General features: G+C 48.6%; 1 protein-coding gene across 5 annotated transcripts in view; it reads left to right on the forward strand.

Annotated features, from left to right (window-relative positions):
• Positions 1 to 19,237, forward strand: part of LOC144762305 (exportin-5-like) — a 2,106,094-nt gene that overhangs the window by 942,485 nt on the left and 1,144,372 nt on the right. For all 5 annotated transcript variants that reach the window (XM_078647454.1, XM_078647456.1, XM_078647455.1 and 2 more), the window contains exon 18: positions 2,751 to 2,950. In XM_078647454.1, coding sequence (XP_078503580.1) covers positions 2,751 to 2,950 — 200 coding nt within the window. The remainder of the gene's footprint in view (positions 1 to 2,750; positions 2,951 to 19,237) is intronic.

A 19,237-nucleotide genomic window follows, 5' to 3' on the forward strand; every position in this document is an offset into this window, starting at 1 on the left:
GTCTTGGACCTTTCTTTTTAGCCCCTAGCAATTTCTGGGGGAGGTTATTATTTAGATATAACTTAATGCGCGCTTATGGTCAGCAAAAGGTTACTTAATCCAGACAAAAAACCTTGATGTGCATCAGGCCTGAAAACATACTTGGCATCTATTAATTTTTGTAAAACACTTATTTATTTTTACAGACACTCTACCATATTCATTGTTTAAGAAGGAGAGGTTGCTCCACAGAGGGGGAGCAGAGAAATTGTGCTCAAGTGTGTAGTGAGTGCGAACCACAAGTCAAGACTATACCCAGAAGACGTAGAAGTGCCGGAAGCCCAAGGAACCACCCGAGGTAAGTAACCAGGTACCCAACAGGGAGGCCATGTGCAGAGTGGGAAAACGACCGCTGCCTCAATGGAAGTCAATGGGTAAGTCGCGATTGCAGTTTTAAAGAAGGACCCTTCCCAGTGCACCCTGAAGATACCCCGTGGATGATATAAGGTTGGAGAGCCACCCCACACGTGGATAACCTAGGAACCAGGATGCCTACACAGGGGAAGCAGGGTGCATAAGTGTCACGTGGCGTCGAAAACCGCCATCAAACTCAAAGGAGGGCTGCAGGAAGAGGCCACTGATGGATAAGGTAAAAGTGTCCGGTGGAACCCAAAGGTGGATTCAAGATGAGAAGTACCTGTAAGCTGAGAGGACAGAGTCAATGCCACTCAGGAGTGACCAGGAGGCACGTAAGACGAATGCCCACCGATGTGGGCCGTCGCAGGAGAGCTGACGGTGACCTTGGAGCTGCAGCTGTGCGGACCGTACGACTCTGTGGAAGACTAGGGGCCGTTCACAAGCTGTCCCACGTTGGAAGTCGAGAGTTGAGGGGTTGGTGCCCGCCGCGAGTGCCAACAAGCCTTGGCAACTGCAACCAACGTGGAAAGCAAAAAAGCTATTGTGTTGGGACCAGCAAGGTTCAGGTGACTCGCCATTAGCAGGGGCGTCAGAGCAGGCCCTTAGCAATCAGAGGAGCCCTCTGAAATCAAAGAAGAACCTCAAATGGACCCACAGGCCGGAGGCACTGTCGTCGCAAGAGGACCTCAAGCAGCTCAACAAAGATACAGGCCCACACTGCAAGTGATTCAGTGAGGACGAAGATCTTGGTCACAGGAGATACTTGAGGTTGGGGCTACTTGGAGCCCAAAGTTCTTGGAGGAAGAAAGCCAACAAACCTTTGCAACATCAAGTCGACTTGGTGCACAGGGGTTCGGTTACTGCAGCTCCGACGAGGTGTACTGGCCTCAAACTTGGTGAGATGGCAGGGTAGGCCGGGAGGGATGTGTAGAATCAACACCTGTGTTGCTGCCATTTCGGAGTCCGTGGAAGCCCGGGATCAGCAGGCCGGTCAGCTTTGTTGCGATGCCTGCAGATGCAGGGAAGTGACTCCTTCACTTAAATGGAGATTCAAGAAGCAGCAATTGTTGCTTGGTCTTGGATGTGCATAGGTCTTGGAAGGGTCCTGTATGGAGCATGGGCCTAGACGATGCAGCAGACTTGCAGGACAACAAGACCAAAAGGAGCAGGAGTCTTCCCAGTTGCAGTCGGCCCAGAGCAAGGTCCAGCAAAATCCAGAGTGCCCAGACAGTCGAAGAAGTGGTGTCTTCATATGAATCTGGTCCAGCTACGCATCTAGGGACCCGCCTACAGGTAAACCCTTAAGTACCCCAAAGAAAGAGTTGGGACGATTCAGGGTTCCCTCCCAGGGGAAGGGGCGAACAGTGGGGAGGATACTCCCATGTCCTTTGTCCAGTTTCGCGCCAGAGCGGGAGCCAATGGCACCCTGAGCTGGTTTGAATTGGACTATGCAAGGAGGGCACCAAATGTGCCCCTCAAGCAAACTGAGTGGCGCTGGCAAGCTCTCCCACACGGCCCCAATACTCTAAATCCTGTCTGGGAGGTGGTCTTAACTCCCTGTGGCAGGATACCGATTGTTCTGTCTTCCCTTGCAGAATCCCTTTGCTTTGATATTTAGTCATGCAGATTGTTTAATAAAGCATGTAGTCTGCAAAGCATCAACCAGGTCTATAAACACTATGTGTAAGATGTTCATTCCAGGTTTGATAGTCTGTTTGATCAAGTCATGCTGAATGTTTAGTTCACATCATTGTTTTTCCTGGTCTCTTTTTTTACCCATCACCTCTTTTTTTGCTGCATGCCATTTGTTGCATTGAAAGGGTAATGTTGAATAGTAACTACATTTTAATGTTAATGTTAAACGCTACCACATTGTTAGCCTTGAAGCTTTTTGAAGTAATTGTCCTCTTCTCTCTTTGCTTGCATTTATCATGTTCTTATTGTATGTTTTACCACTGGTCAGAGAGGGAGGGTGCAGAGATGATGCTTTGCGGAATGGCGTGTGACAGAACTTTGGCTGAAGCATTGCCACCCAAATGCAGGTTTTCAGCAGCTCAGACATCTAAGCTTCTAAAGTGCCTTGGCACTTGCTCTCCAGATTTATACAAAGATAGCATATCCCCATTTGCATACTTAAAGGTACTACTATAACTAGCCTTGTATATTGGAAAACACATTGTAGTTTGATGGGAGACACTGTAAAAAAAGTTCCACATTTGAATGATGCTCATTAATCTAATATGTTGCGTGGGTAAACGTGAAGCAGCTAAGCACAGTGGTGTTAGTGATATTAGAGAATGTGTAGTAGGAGCCAGGTGCTTCTTTCCTCAAACATGCTTTTGTTACATTTGCAGCCTCATTTTGGGATACTGTTGGACTATGTTAAGCGACTGTTGAGTGATGAGCTGCAGCTGACGCAGATGGAGGGGAGCACACTGATGGAGGCCATGTTCATTATGATCAAGCAGCTCAAACATTATGATCAGCAGAAAGCATTGTTGGAGGAACTAATGGTTCCCGTTGTTTCACTCTGGCAATCTACGGAGTTGCAAAGGTAGGGAAGGGTGCATGATGTATTGGGGAGAACGTATATGTTCACCTTTTTTATTCAAATTACCACCTCAGGGCTATGCATTAGTGGTATTAAAGTAGAATGCAACCATAATCTATAAGTCCTAGAGTGTGTGGAAAAGTATCCTTTCATTCAATTTTCACAAATTTGTAAGATAAATTAATATGTAAATGACTCACTCAATGTATTTCTCATAGATAGATATTTCTAAAGGATGGTTATGTCTCCCTCGTTTTAATTTAGTTTTGTCGTTTGCCTTGAATTCACAGCATTATGACTGTAATATTTTTGAGGACTGTTAGAAAGTAGGTGGGTAATACTTCTGGGTTTATTTCTGTTATGTTCCTTTATGTTCGAGGCATGTGGGCTGCTGAATTCATATCTGTGCATAGATCGCCGCCTACTGTTGGGTCTGGATGATTGCACTTTGTTGTCTTGGAAGAGTCTTCGAACTATCATGAGATAGGTGACTCCTCCCCTGGACTACAGTGCGCATGGGCATCTTCTCCATCCTCAGATTGTTTTTTTCCGCCATTGGGTTCGGATGCTAACTCCAAAACTCCAACTTCGGAATCCAAAACAAAACTTTTCTAAAGGCCAAAAGGCCTTCGCATTCGACGGTATTGTTCTCGTTCGGTACCTCTTTACTCGATCCAGCTTTCCATCTCCTCTCGGTCGTCGACGGTGGCTGTTGGGCCTTTTCGACGCCACGTGAGCCGACCGTCGATGGAAAGAAGCCCTTTTAAAAGGTGCCCACAATGCCACTCCAAGTTCCCACATACTGACAAACACTCAGTATGCAACAAGTTCCTTTCCCCAGACCATAGGGAAGAAACCTGCCCGGCCTGCGCCCAGTTTCGGTCAAAGAAAACCATACGGTCCCGACGGGCCGCCAGGCAAGAAATGCAGCGACAGGCACTGGAACCGGACAACATCTTCGATGATGACCAGGACCTACAGGAAGCTCCAGACTCGGCCCTAGAGATCATCACCATCGAGGACTACTCGGACTCCGATGACGAGATCCCACCGGAGCAAATCGTGAGTACACTGCCCCCGACACCAATTAGCTCATTACCGAAGGCTCCGGTCGAGGCATCGCCAAAAGGCCTTAGCCAAGATCATAAAAAAGTTTCGCCAGGCCCGCCATCCGGCTCGGCTCCAAAATCGAAACCGAAACCTTCAGAGACCCCAGGGCCCAGTAACATCGTCCCGAAGAAGGTTCCAGAGCCAAAAAAGGTTGTCGACCCGAAGGGCGTCGAACCAAAGAAGGCCGTACAGCCAAAAAGCGTCGAGCCAAAAAAGACTGTCGAACACAAGAAGGCCGCTCAGCAAAAAACTGTCGACACCGAAAAGGTAGTCGAACCGAACAAGGGCACACAACCGAAGGGCGCCGAACCAAAGAAGGTCGCCGACCCGAACAAGCCTACTGGTCCAAAATGCGTTGACCCTGCAAAGGGCGCCGACAAACAGGGTGCCGTACCGAAGCCCGTAGCACGGCCGGAAAAACCTGTTGACCCAAAGATAAGTGCTCTAAAAACACCTGTCGATCCGAAAAAGAACGTCGACTCGGAAAGGAACACTCATCCGAAAAAGCCTACGGAGCACAAAAACGTGTGGAGCCGAAAGTTCCGGTCGACCCCAAATCACTCGTCGACCCCGAAAAAGGGCCCGAGCCGAAAAGGACCAATAAAACGCCAAAAGTCGTCGAAAAACAAAGTGTTACCGACCCAAAGAAGTCTAACACTCAACCTAGGACTGTAGAGGAAGAACTCTTCCACCCAGATCCATCAGACGACCAAGCAAAGATATACATTAATCCAGAGACTGGTAAAGTTACCATCCTGCACAGAAAAAAGAGGCCTTTGGACTCTGGCTCTCATTCCCCTATTCCACTAAAGAAAAAGGACTTTGGGACTTCTCCCTGTAGACCCTTCAGCCCTTTTCAGCCTATCATGCCTACTACACCCTTTAATCCTTACATTCCTTACTCTCCTTCTCACCACGGGGACAATGAGGGTAACATGGGGGATGAGCCACAGCCTCAATATGATTTCCCACAAGATCCTCAACCACAAGAGGAACCATGGGAGGAGCCAACAGACCCTTATAACACCCACCCCATTCCTGATGTACCCTCTTATCCTACTAAACCGTCACCTACAGATGACACCATAGTATTCAATCAACTCATAGACAGGGCTGCACAATTCCAAAATGTAGACATGCATAATGACCCTGTTGAGGAAGACTTCTTATATGACACCTTCCCCACTTCAGAAAAAAGTGTTAGAACACTTCCCATGTTAAAAGGAGTTCTAAAACATGCACCTGACATATTTAAGGATACAGCCAGGGCACGGGTAATCAACCCCAGAATAGAAAAGAAGTATAGGGCCGCTCCTACAGACCCTACTTACATCAGAGGCCAGTTACCACTAGACTCACTGGTAGTGGCCAATGCACGTAAAAGGGCCAACTCCCAAACAACAGGGGAAGCACCTCCCCCTGATAAAGAGTCAAAGATATTGGAGGCATCAGGCAAAAGGGTAGCAGCACAAGCCTCCAACTCATGGAGGATTGCTAATACACAAGCCCTACTGGCTCGTTATGACAGGGCACATTATGATCAACTCGAAAGCCTAATGCAACACCTACCTGAACCCTTTAAAGCACAAGCTGATGACCTCATACAGGAGGGAAAATTTATAACAAACGTCTCCATCAAATGCGCGCTTGACGCAACAGACACCGCAGCTAGGTCAATTAACACTAGCGTCTTACTACGCAGACATGCATGGCCGCGTATTTCCGGTTTTAAGAATGAGGTGCGCAAGATAAATTATCCAGTTTGGTTATTGCCTAGAACTGACTTCTACACCACCAAACATACCACCCAGACATCGTCCCATGTCCACGGAACACATCACCCTGCTCCAACAAGAGGTGAAATGCATGCTGGAAAAGGGGGCCGTAGAGCAAGTCCCTTTCCACCAGCAAGGGACAAGAGTATACTCCCTATACTTCCTTATTCCCAAGAAGGACGGTTCCCTCAGACAAATATTGGACCTCAGACCCCTAAATCAATATATACTATCGGAGCACTTCAATATGATCACACTACAGCAAGTGCTCCTGTTGCTCCAACAAGGAGATTTCCTAGCAACACTGGACCTCAAAGATGCGTATTTTCACATAGCCATCCATCCAGCCCACAGAAAATATCTCAGGTTCACAATAGAAGGTCAACACTACCAATTCAAGGTTTTGCCCTTCGGGGTTACCACGGCTCCAAGAGTGTTTACAAAATGCTTAGCGACAGTGGCAGCACATCTCAGAAGGCAACACATCCTTGTGTACTCTTATCTGGACAATTGGCTAATACAAGCAAAATCGTACCAACAGTGTGCAGCACACACATCTCAATCACTTCAGTTGCTACACAGCCTAGGGTTTTCAATCAACTACCCAAAATCGCATCTGCAACCATCCCACCCACAGCAATACCTGGGAGCCACTATAAACACCTCAGTGGCAAAGGCATATCCAAACTCAGCAAGGATAGCCAGCATGCAGATACTCATTCGCAAATTCCTGCCACAAAACTCTCTGCCAGCTTGAGTCTTTATGCAGCTCATAGGCATGATGGCCTCCTGCATATTCATTGTCCCCCATGCCAGACTTCAAATGCGCCCATTACAAGAATGCCTAGCACGGCAATGGAACCAGGCTCGAGGACAACTAAAAGACCTAGTGTTGGTAGAAAGTCGCGCTCACAACTCTCTGCAGTGGTGGAACCCACAAAACCTTTCCAAGGGGCGACTGTTCCAAGAGCCGGTTCCACAACTAGTACTAACAGCGGACGCATCACTGACAGGCTGGGGAGCCCATCTCCTTCAATACACAGTGCAAGGGCTCTGGACAACCAAACAGAAAAAGCTGCATATCAACCAACTGGAATTGCTAGCGATATTCTTAGCCCTGAAAGCATTTCAGAAATACTTGTACAGCAAGACTGTGTTGATCCGGACGGACAACACACAGCAATGTACTATATCCAGAAACAGGGAGGACCGCACTCTCCACAGCTGTCCCATCTGGCACAAAGCATATGGAAGTGGGCGATTCCAAAGAATATTTTTCTCCTAGCAGAACACCTTCCAGGGAAGGACAATCAAATTGCCGACCTGCACAGCAGGCACAGCCAACAACTACACGAATGGGAGATTCACCCCCAAGTTCTCCAGTCATTCTTCGAAGAGTGGGGTCACCCAGAAATAGACCTGTTTGCCACAAAAGAAAACTCCAAATGCCAGTACTTTGCCACCAGATTCCCACATCCGTTGTCACAGGGCAATGCGATATGGATGAACTGGTCAGGCAGATTTGCGTACGCTTTTCCCCCAGCACCACTGATCCCGCTGGTAGCACGCAAACTGCGACAACACTCACTCACGCTAATCCTAGTTGCTCCCACATGGGCGAGACAACCGTGGTACACAACGTTCCTAGAACTTTCAGTAGTTCCTCATCAAAGACTGTGCCTTGCACCCCATCTTCTAACTCAGAACCATGGAGAACTCAGACACCCAGATCCCATTCAGATGAACCTAGCGATCTGGCTCCTGAGGTCTTAGAATTTGGATACCTTAACTTGCCCCCAGATTGTATGAACATCATTAGGGAGGTAAGACTACCAACCACACGAGCATGCTATGCAGCTAAATGGAAAAGATTTGTTATTTACTGCAACAATAACCTAATCAACCCATTAGACACTTCCATACAAAACATTATATGTTACCTGCTGCATCTACAAAGATGTAACTTAGCATACTCGTCCATACGACTACACCTCGCTGCTATAACAGCATACCTTCAAAACAGGCAACACCTTTCACTGTTTAGAGTACCAGCAATCAAAGCCTTCATGGAGGGTTTGAAAAGGGTGATCCCTCCAAGACACCCCCCTCCCCAGTCTGGAATCTAAATATAGTACTTACCAGACTTATGGGCCCTCCTTTCGAACCTCTACACTCATGCGAACTACAATTCTTGACGTGGAAGGTTGCATTCTTAGTTGCCATTACCTCACTCAGAAGAGTGAGCGAATTACAAGCACTAACAATTCAAGAACCTTTCATGCAGGTACATGCCAACAGGGTAGTTCTCAGAACCAACCCAAAGTTCATGCCTAAGGTTGTATCAAATTTCCATATCAATCAATCTATAGAACTGCCAGTATTCTTTCAAAATCCACAGTCAGTAGCTGAGAGAGCCCTACACACATTGGATGTAAAGAGAGCTCTACTTTATTACTTAGACAGAACTAAATCATTTAGGAAAACAAAACAACTATTCGTTGCTTTTTCACCACAACACAAAGGAAATCCTATTTCAAAGTCAGGAATAGCCAGATGGATAGTTAAATGCATTCAAATATGCTATCAAAAGGCAAAACGCACTTTAACCGTCCCCCCAAGAGCAAACTGTACAAGCAAAATGGGGGCATCCATGGCTTTCCTAGGAAATATTCCTCTTGAAGACATCTATAAGGCAGCCACATGGACCACCATACACCCTTTCACAAAACACTACTGTGTAGACGTGCAAGCAAAACAGCAAGCTGCTGTAGGCCAGGCTGTCCTCAAAACTCTTTTTCAAACTGCTGCAGCTAGCACAGGTAGCCACCTCTAGAGGAGATACTGCTGTACAGTCTATGCACAGATAGGAATTCAGCAGCCCACATGCCTCGAACGGAATATGCTACTTACCAGTATGCATCTGTTCTTGGCATGTAGGGCTGCTGACATTCATATCGCCCGCCCTCCTCCCCGGTGCCTGTCGCAGCTGCAGCATTATCTTTATCATGGCAATCTCTTACTTTCCTATCTCCATCTCTGCCACAATGGCGAAAAACAATCTGAGGATGGAGAAGATGCCCATGCGCACTGTAGTCCAGGTTCCAAGACAACAAAGTGCAATCATCCAGACCCAACACTAGGCGGCGATCTATGCACAGATATAAATGTCAGCAGCCCTACATGCCAAGAACAGATGCATACTGGTAAGTAGCATATTCCTTTCTAAGCGCTACAAGTGCTCTTTAGAAATAAATGGGGTTTATTTTTCTTTTGTTTTAATGTGGTGAATTAGAAGTGTGCTGATATTGCTTGGCAAAGAGTTTAGTCCCTTATAGATGGCAGCTGATGGCATAATTTCAGCAGATGGGTGCACCAGCCATCCATAGACTAAAATCTAACCGAGCTCTTGGCGTAGAAAAAGACCATGTTTTTTAATTTTGTTTTTTTATTTGCAGTTGAGTGATCATATTTGCATAGTGCTATTGTCATTTGTATGGCCTTGCAATGCTGGGGAATCAATAAATTTGACATAGGGTATGAGGGAGGGGAGACAAGAGTAATATACGGCCTGAAAAAACCCATTAACAACATCCTGGTTAAAGCAAACACTCATAGGGAATGCAAGATTAAGTAAAGCATGTGAAATGTAAGCAGGAGCAACTTAGTTACCTGAATGTTTCAACACTTATTATTCAGAAATCAATGAGTGTGGGTTATTGTATTTAGAGCCAGAACGCATTTACAATAAATAAATTGGGTGGTAGTATAAGCAGTAGGATGTAAATGCAAGCAGGCTCAGAAGATGGAAGACCATCACCCCATCAACGAAACATCTGGCTCACGGCCTGAATGCCAGCAGAACAGACACAGAGCTGCTGACAGAGATCTGAGTTAGAGCAGACGAGGGCCAACAAGCCAGAGTGAAAGCCACAATCTCTGGCGTAAGTACCTGGAGATGGACACTAAAAACAGAGCAGGGGGCTTCTGAGCTCAGAATCCGCAAAGTCTGGATCAGTGGATAACATCGAGGCTGGAGTCAGGGAAACAAACTTGCCTGACAGAAGGCCAACACATCAATCAGGAGAGACACCATGAAGCTGAAGAGCTAATTTTGCAGTACTTCTTGTGTTTCTTCATGAACTAATCTCTGGACACAACCAGCTGCTAGGCTCTACTGGTTAAAGACGAGCAGGAGTCGGTAGAAGATGTGAATTTGGATAAGCGATGGGCACCCTCCTATAAAACCTTTGCTCCCACCCCCTTCTCCTAGATCGCTTTAGCAAGCATGAGACACACATTTCACATGCTCTGGTATTGTAATTAGGGAGACGTGCAGTTTTAAGTGGGCCATCTGCTTTTGGAAATATCAACATGGTTTAAGTCCTGAAGGCTACAAGAATAAAATAAAAAATTTGGCATTACTGTAGGATCGCTGGGACTACACTACCCTAACCTTAGGTAAGTAGCAGGAGGCCCACGGGACGCATGTGCAGAGTGTGAACTCACACGCGAGATGCGGAACAAAGTCAATGGGCAGAACAAATTACGAAAAGGTAAGTAATAGACAGTTCTGACTAGTTAGGACTAAAACGACTGGATACCTGGACACTAGGAGAGTCAATCTACCTATGAGCACCAAAATGCTCTTGTTACCTCACCCACGGGCTGCGGGTGCATAGGTGTGAAAGTGTGTCGGGTTTCCGCGTTGAAGTCAATGGAGCCTTGAAGAAAAGATGCTGCAGGCGACCAGGAGGAAGATGTCCGGTGCGATCCAAGGGTGGATCGAGGAAGAAGAGGACCTGAAAGCAGAGGGGACAGTGTTCAAAGTCACTAGCCAGTGACCGGTTTGGAACCAGGAAGGAACCAGATGCTGTTGTCGCGATCAGGTGAAGAGTGGACGCTTGTCTCTGCAGCCACATGGACCAGGAGGTGTCTTTGACGACCAGGATGGAGGCACGAGCTGTCCCACGCAGGCTCTCACTGTCAGCGGTGTCGGATCCGGATTTGGAATCAACAGGCCTTAGCAAAGGCAACCCACGCGGTGAGTGAAAACGGCGTCTGGTGCGGACCAGGAGGGTCCGGGTGCTCCTCTTTTGGAAGGTAGCAAGGGCCAGTCTGGAGCAACCAGACCAGCTGTGTAGATTTCGTGGATCGTCGTCTAGGAGGCCACTAGCCAGCCCGCAAGTGACCAGACAAGCAAAAGGGCCCCACGCAGATCTCGTGGATGCTGGAGGGCTGGTCTTCGGTGCAGGAGCTGCTCGGGGCTGGGGCTTCTCAATCACCAAAGCACTTACTCGAGGATGCCTCTGAAGTCGTGCTGGAAGCGAAGTGTGGTTTCTTCAAGATGGCCGGACCCACGTGTCTCGTCGCACCCACGGGTTTCAGCTGTGCTGCAGATGTGGGTAGAGGTCGGCGAGGTCTGGGAATCCGGGTCTCGTCGGGCTCTGAGGTCTGGTTCCGGTAGGAAGGACGACAAAGTGAACCGCTAGGACGCTTGATGGTGCCTGCAGTTGCAGGGTGGACACTCCTTGCCCACAAGGGAGATTCTTCAGTCTTCTGTGGAGCAGAACGTCGAAGTCACGAGTTTCTTCTTGTAGAGTAGTTCAGGATAAATCTAATTTGGAATGGGACCAGCTCCTACCTTTATCCTGCTAAAGGGGGCTGTACTAGTGACTAGGTCCCTCCCCTGGGTGGGACAGGAAGGGGGGTGGTTACACCCCCTATCCTTTGTCCGGTTTCGCGCCAGAGCTGGGGCTGGAGTGCCCCAGCAACTGGTTTGAACCGGGGTATGCACAGGGACACCTTGTGTGCCCCAGGCATGTCTCATTCCTTTCAGCCCTCCCTACCTCAATACACAAAATCCTGTCTGGGGTGGTGCTAGCACCTCCCAAGGCAGGAAACCCTTTGTCCAGGCCTCCCTCGCTGGAAGGACTCCCAGCAGCAGGAGGTCAGACTTGTGTCTGTGGTGGCAGCATCCATTTTGTGATGCTGAGGCTCAGTTTAACTTTAACCGGGGTTCACAGTTACATACATGTCTTATCCCTCTAGAAGGGTGGAATTATTATTATTATTATTATTATTATTAAAAATGTTGTAGAGCGCGTAGTCACCCGGAGGTATCCCAGCGCTAGGATCCCTACATCTGCGGGACCGGGGGCAAACGGAAAGGGGGTGGAGGGAGGAAAGCAGGAATAGATGGGGAGAATTAAGTTAAGGGAACAGGTGAGTTTTCAGGCGTTTCCTAAAACGTAAATAGTTATGTTCTGTTCTCAGGTCTCGGGGGAGAGCATTCCAGAGGCGTGCGGTGTGGACCGAGAAGCGTCTTCCACCCGAGCGAGCTTTCTTGAATCTGGGGAGGATGATAAAAGCCTCCTTGTCCGATCGGAGCGATCTTGAGGATTTGTACGGTTTGATAAATTTTCTTAGAATGGGGGGGCCTTGGTTCTGCAGTAGTTTGTGCGCCAGGCAGAGGGCTTTAAATATCACTCGTTTCCTCACTGGGAGCCAGTGAAGGAGCTTCAATGCTGGTTTGGCTGAGGCTCTGGCAGGAGTGTTAGTGAGGATCCGGGCAGCGACATTTTGGATTCTCTGTAATTTATTCAGAGTTGCCTCGGGTGCGCCCAAGTAGATTGAGTTGCTATAATCCAGCCTGGAAAGTATTAGGCCTTGGACTAGTAGCTTTTGTGAGGTGGGAGGAAGTAAGGGCAAGATCTTTCTCATAGATTTCAAAAGCCCGAAGCAAGTCCCAGCTACTTTTTTTGCCTGCGTGGTGAATGATAGGTCAGTTTCAATCCATACACCCAGGCTTTTAACTTCCTGTTTTGGGTCTGGGGGTGGGCCTAGACAGGGTGGCCAGATATTCTGGGGGAAGGTGAGCCCTTTCTGACCAAGGAGGAGGATGTCCGTCTTTGAACCATTCAGTTTTAAGGCTGAACTGTTCATCCATCCTTGTATTCGCGACAGGCAGTTGAATAAGTCCGCAGGTTGTTGGCTAGGGTGGGATATGGAGACAACAAGTTGTGTATCATCCGCATAACTGACGATGCTCACTCCGAATGGGGTGACAACCTCCTCCAATGGGGACATGTAGATGTTAAACAATGTGGGGCTCAGGGAGGAGCCCTGAGGCACCCCACATTGGAGGGGTGTTACGGAGGAGCAGGTATTATTCTCCCAGATCTGGAAGGAACGTTGGGCCAGAAAGGAAGAAAGCCAGGAAAGAGCGGAGCCTTCAACACAGACCCTTTTAAGCCTTTTAATCAGGAGTTGGTGGTTGACGGTGTCGAAGGCCGCGCTCAGGTCGAGGAGGATCACTGCCACTGATCCTCCTTCGTCTAAGAGTGTTCTGGCCTCTTCCACCGCTGCCAGGAGGGCGATGTCAGTGCCCTGCCCTGGGCGGAAACCTGTCTGTGAGTTTTTTAACCGGTTATTGGATTCCAGAAACTGGGAAAGTATCTTATTTACCAGTTTCTCAGCAATCTTGCTGGTCCCGGGGAGAAGGGAGATTGGTCTGTAGTTGGCCAATTCCATCGGGTCCAAGGAGGGTTTCTTAAGAAGCGCTTTAACAACAGCCACTTTCCAGCTAGGGGGGACGACTCCCTGTTGGAGAGAGGCGTTGATCAGCTGAGTGAGGGGAGGGATTATTATGGGAGCCACTTCCTTGAGGGTTCGTAGCGGGGCGGGGTCCCTAGGCGAGCCGCTTTTGATGGTTTTTAGCGTATTTCCGACTTCTTCGATGGTTAATTGTCCCCAGGAGGATAGGCGTGGGGAGATGGAAGTGTCGGGGGGGTCGTTTTCCTCGGTCGGTTTTGTAGGGGGGATTGAATCGAGGATTTTTTGAATCTTTTCTTGGAAAAAGCTAGCTAGCTGCTGGCATTTTTCCTGGTCTGCTTTGGGGTCTGGGGGGTTTCTAGGGCCGGGGTCTGGGACCTTAAGAAGTTCCTTCAAGATGGTAAAAGATTCTTTACTAGAGCAGGCGGACTTTTCAATTCTTTCCTGAAAGAATAGACTTTTTGCTTTGCCAATGGAGATTTTGTAGGTTAGTAGGGAGGAGCGATAGGCATTCTTGTTTGTTTCGGATTTCTCCTTTCTCCAGGATCGCTCAGTTCTCTTACACTCTTGACGTAGCGATTTCAGCTCTGGGGTGTACCACGGAGCAGAAGGCATTCGTTTGGTCTGTTTGAGGGTAGCTGTTTTGGGGAGGAGTGTGTTCAAAGAGGCTGTGATCCAGGAGCTGAATTGTTTATCGGCCGTGACAGGGTCAGTAGAGAGCGTTGGAATAAAATTTGAGAGAGTGGTGGCCCATTCGGATGGTACGAGTTTGTGCCAACGTCTATCCATGACCTTGATTTTCATGGGTTGGAGGGGGACGGTGGGAGAATCCCAAAAGATGGGGATAAGAAAATGGTCAGTCCATGGCAGGGGCAAAGGATGGCAGGTGGTGATATTGGCGATATTGGTGAGAACAGGGTCTAGAAGATGTCCCTTGTCGTGGGTGGGTTCGTTGTTAACCAACCGGATGTTGAATGACATTAGGTCCAGGAGAAGGTCGGAAGCGGTCCGATCAGAGGGGTCTGTGAAATGAAGGTTAAGATCACCTACAAGGAGAAAGTTCGAAGCGGAGGAGGCTAGTTGTGATACCGTTTCGGTGACAGCATTCAGGAATTTCCCGGGATTACCCGGAGGGCGGTAAATTAGTATTCCCGAAAGGGAGTGCGTCGGGGAGGTTTGGAGGGAAAAATAGCAGCTTTCAGAGTCTTCAATATTGGCGTCGTTTGTTCTACAGATAAGATGTTCTCTGTAGATAATGGCCAGACCGCCTCCTCTCCCTCTGGGTCTATGCAGAGTTTGAATGAGGTAACCTGGGGGGAGGGCGATGACAATATCTGAATCAGAACTGTCAGTAAGCCAGGTTTCCGTGAGAAATAGTGCATCTATGCCTTGGTCTTGTATCATCAGATTGATTTCATATGCCTGTTTAGGGAGGGAGCGACAGTTGAGGAGAGCCAGTTGAAGTCCTGGTTTGGATGGGGCTTGCGTAACTGGGTTGCAGCGCGTGCATTCGGTGAAGGGTTTACCTTCGTCGTGGATGTAACCGCATCCTTGTTTTTTTTCCGGTCGAAGGGCCAAGATCATATCTGCTGTGTACTGCAGCCGATTGGGGGGGTAAATCCGGCAGAGTCCCTGGGCCTGGGTCCGTCCGGGCCCGGACGGGCCCAGACGGGCTTGCCTTGGGCGCGCCTTCGGCGCGCTGACGGCGCGCCCGCTGCGCCCGTCCGCTGCGCGTACGTGGGATGCACATGTTTAAAAAGGCGAATGAGGCGTGGCCACAGGACCGGCTCACTCGCAGCTGGCAGCGATGATCAGGGCGTTCCCTCTGCAGCGTTAGCTCTGCTGCGTGGGGACAGGAGAAGCGATCTTAAGCCCACATAGGATTAATCAGGTGAGAAAGGGAAGTGGCAGTGACACAGTATAACACAACAAAGTTTTTAAAATCAACAGAGTTTCAAGTTATAAAAAGCGCTCCCGGCTGTGCCTCAGGAGTAGTGATCTGACAAGAGCTCGTGATCAGCTCTGCTTAAGAAGACGAATGGGGCGTGGCCTCGAGCGAGTGGGCGTGGCCACAGGACCGGCTCACTCGCAGCTGGCGGCGATGATCAGGGCGTTCCCTCTGCAGCGTTAGCTCTGCTGCGTGGGGACAGGAGAAGCGATCTTAAGCCCACATAGGATTAATCAGGTGAGAAAGGGAAGTGGCAGTGACACAGTATAACACAACAAAGTTTTTAAAATCAACAGAGTTTCAAGTTATAAAAAGCGCTCCCGGCTGTGCCTCAGGAGTAGTGATCTGACAAGAGCTTGTGATCAGCTCTGCTTAAGAAGACGAATGGGGCGTGGCCTCGAGCGAGTGGGCGTGGCCACAGGACCGGCTCACTCGCAGCTGGCGGCGATGATCAGGGCGTTCCCTCTGCAGCGTTAGCTCTGCTGCGTGGGGACAGGAGAAGCGATCTTAAGCCCACATAGGATTAATCAGGTGAGAAAGGGAAGTGGCAGTGACACAGTATAACACAACAAAGTTTTTAAAATCAACAGAGTTTCAAGTTATAAAAAGCGCTCCCGGCTGTGCCTCAGGAGTAGTGATCTGACAAGAGCTCGTGATCAGCTCTGCTTAAGAAGACGAATGGGGCGTGGCCTCGAGCGAGTGGGCGTGGCCACAGGACCGGCTCACTCGCAGCTGGCGGCGATGATCAGGTTGTTCCCTCTGCAGCGTTAGCTCTGCTGCGTGGGGACAGGAGAAGTGATCTTAAGCCCACATAGGATTAATCAGGTGAGAAAGGGAAGTGGCAGTGACACAGTATAACACAACAAAGTTTTTAAAATCAACAGAGTTTCAAGTTATAAAAAGCGCTCCCGGCTGTGCCTCAGGAGTAGTGATCTGACAAGAGCTCGTGATCAGCTCTGCTTAAGAAGACGAATGGGGCGTGGCCTCGAGCGAGTGGGCGTGGCCACAGGACCGGCTCACTCGCAGCTGGCGGCGATGATCAGGGCGTTCCCTCTGCAGCGTTAGCTCTGCTGCGTGGGGACAGGAGAAGCGATCTTAAGCCCACATAGGATTAATCAGGTGAGAAAGGGAAGTGGCAGTGACACAGTATAACACAACAAAGTTTTTAAAATCAACAGAGTTTCAAGTTATAAAAAGCGCTCCCGGCTGTGCCTCAGGAGTAGTGATCTGACAAGAGCTCGTGATCAGCTCTGCTTAAGAAGACGAATGGGGCGTGGCCTCGAGCGAGTGGGCGTGGCCACAGGACCGGCTCACTCGCAGCTGGCGGCGATGATCAGGGCGTTCCCTCTGCAGCGTTAGCTCTGCTGCGTGGGGACAGGAGAAGCGATCTTAAGCCCACATAGGATTAATCAGGTGAGAAAGGGAAGTGGCAGTGACACAGTATAACACAACAAAGTTTTTAAAATCAACAGAGTTTCAAGTTATAAAAAGCGCTCCCGGCTGTGCCTCAGGAGTAGTGATCTGACAAGAGCTGGTGATCAGCTCTGCTTAAGAAGACGAATGGGGCGTGGCCTCGAGCGAGTGGGCGTGGCCACAGGACCGGCTCACTCGCAGCTGGCGGCGATGATCAGGGCGTTCCCTCTGCAGCGTTAGCTCTGCTGCGTGGGGACAGGAGAAGCGATCTTAAGCCCACATAGGATTAATCAGGTGGGAAAGGGAAGTGGCAGTGACACAGTATAACACAACAAAGTTTTTAAAATCAACAGAGTTTCAAGTTATAAAAAGCGCTCCCGGCTGTGCCTCAGGAGTAGTGATCTGAATGCTACCCCCGTCGCCAGAACTGGCGAGGGGGTAGTATTCCAAAGCGTATGACACCTTACACGACATGTTTTGATAATGCTATACCAAAGTTAGCAATAACCGCGAGGATAATAATGCACTTAAGAGTATATGGTATACCGTTATCAACAGCTATAAGGACTTGGTACCGCAAGCTGCAGACAGGCTCAGCTCATGCTAGAGCACCATCTCACATAATTCCAAGCACTCTGCCTCCAGGATTGATAAGGCCTGCCATAGGAGTGACTGATAGGAGTATATGTGTCCATTTTGGGGTTAGATATAGGTATACTATATCTACAGCAAAGGGTGATTACACCACCTTGCCCCAGCTGTCTTAGCAGATAGTTGTGTCAGTTTGGATGGCCAGTCAGGGGTGGCATAATACATGCTGCAGCCCCTGGTAGGCCCTGGGTACACCTATGCCCTGGGTACCTAAGGTACACTGTACAGGGGCTGATAAGGTGACCCAGCATCCAATTAGGTATGTACCTAAGGTACATGGAGTCCATTTTACAGAGAGAACAATTAGTCTGGGGTCCTGAATAGCAGGGCCCCAGGCCAACTAGGTCGAAAACCAGCTAAACACTAAGCAAAAAGTTGGGGGTAACCATAGTCAGATATCCACCTTCCTACAACCGCCGAGGCCATACCCAAGCCCAGTAGCTATCCACATTGCCAAAATAGATAACGTTTCATGGCAAAAATATAATGCTGAAAAACGTGCTCCTAATGTGACATTAGTTGCATCCCTGTGTGCACTCAGTTGCCCCTCAGCGCGAAATGAGGGTTCTAAACACAATTTTTGTTTCGAAAGTTTTTTTGGGTTTTATTCACATAGTGTATTTTCAAGTCTTTTTCATATTTTCCTTCGTATTTATCTCAATTCATTCATTTCCTTATTTCACTGTTATATATGCGGCATTATTTGCGTGAAATCCAATGCATTTCGGGCATAATTAACCGCCCTTCATCAGGGAACAATAATGCTGGTTCAGTCGCGTTTAAATCGTCCGTGTATCAGAAAACTGATTTATACTTGCGTGTCAGACTTCCTCATGCTCCCGAAAGTTCCAACCATAGAAAGCACCATATAATGCTGCCATGTTTAATTTTTGGGGCCTATTGTGTTGTGTATAATAGGTCCACTCATACAAGGGTGAGTACTGTTTCTATTGGAAGAAGTTTTTGAACATAGAATATTAGACTATTTGTTTTTTTCAATTGCATTTCAGTTTTTGATAGAGACTTCTGACCGAAGATTCCTCACCTTTGAGTATTATCCAGGCGTCAAACTGGATCCAGAAACTTTTGAGCAGCACCTCTGCATGCTAATAGGTGTCGCGAGGCAGCTCTGCACTGCCACTGTTCTGTTACGGAACGGATGTCTGGAGCGTATAGAGGCACCACTACCTCTTGCCTCTTAGAGTCAGTTTTGTCTAAAATATTTTACAATCTGCAAGAGAAACGTCACCTCCCAAAACGACAGAGTTTATGCCCTGTAAAAAAAAAGAAAAATTCTGTGGCAGATCTTCATCAGGTTTCCTTGTGGTGTATGGGGTCATGCAACAACTCTAAGTCATGCAGTGCTTCGTGTCCATCTCCAAGCACTGGAAGACTCCATGACGAGACTGGTCCATGTCATTGGAGTCGTTCCGGAGGCTGTTTGTTGTCTCGATCCAAGACTTCGGTTATGTTGAAGAAAAAACATGAGAAATCCAAGAGCGATTTGCCCACTCACAATCTCCTGAAAAGGCGCAAAGACATCACCATGTCTCTCGATCTCTCTCCCAAAGATGATCGACGCCTGAGCCCATCCTGCAACGTGTACCAGCACAGCTCGAGTTTCTAGGCAATCTGTGAAACCAAGGCCGATTTGAAGATTTCTGCAAGGCCACAGTCCAACTCTCCATATCCTTACCTGAGTCCCTCTGGTACACCTTCAGACCACACAGAGCAAAGGGGCCTTCCATCTGGGATATCACCGGTAGGTTCGCCGTCTGCACCAGTCGAATCCTCCAAAACCACCGTTGGGCTTCCTCTGTCCCCTGTTCTGACTCCGCCCCT

Source organism: Lissotriton helveticus, chromosome 6, assembly GCF_964261635.1.
Source record: "Lissotriton helveticus chromosome 6, aLisHel1.1, whole genome shotgun sequence".
Taxonomy (NCBI): Eukaryota; Metazoa; Chordata; class Amphibia; order Caudata; family Salamandridae; genus Lissotriton; species Lissotriton helveticus.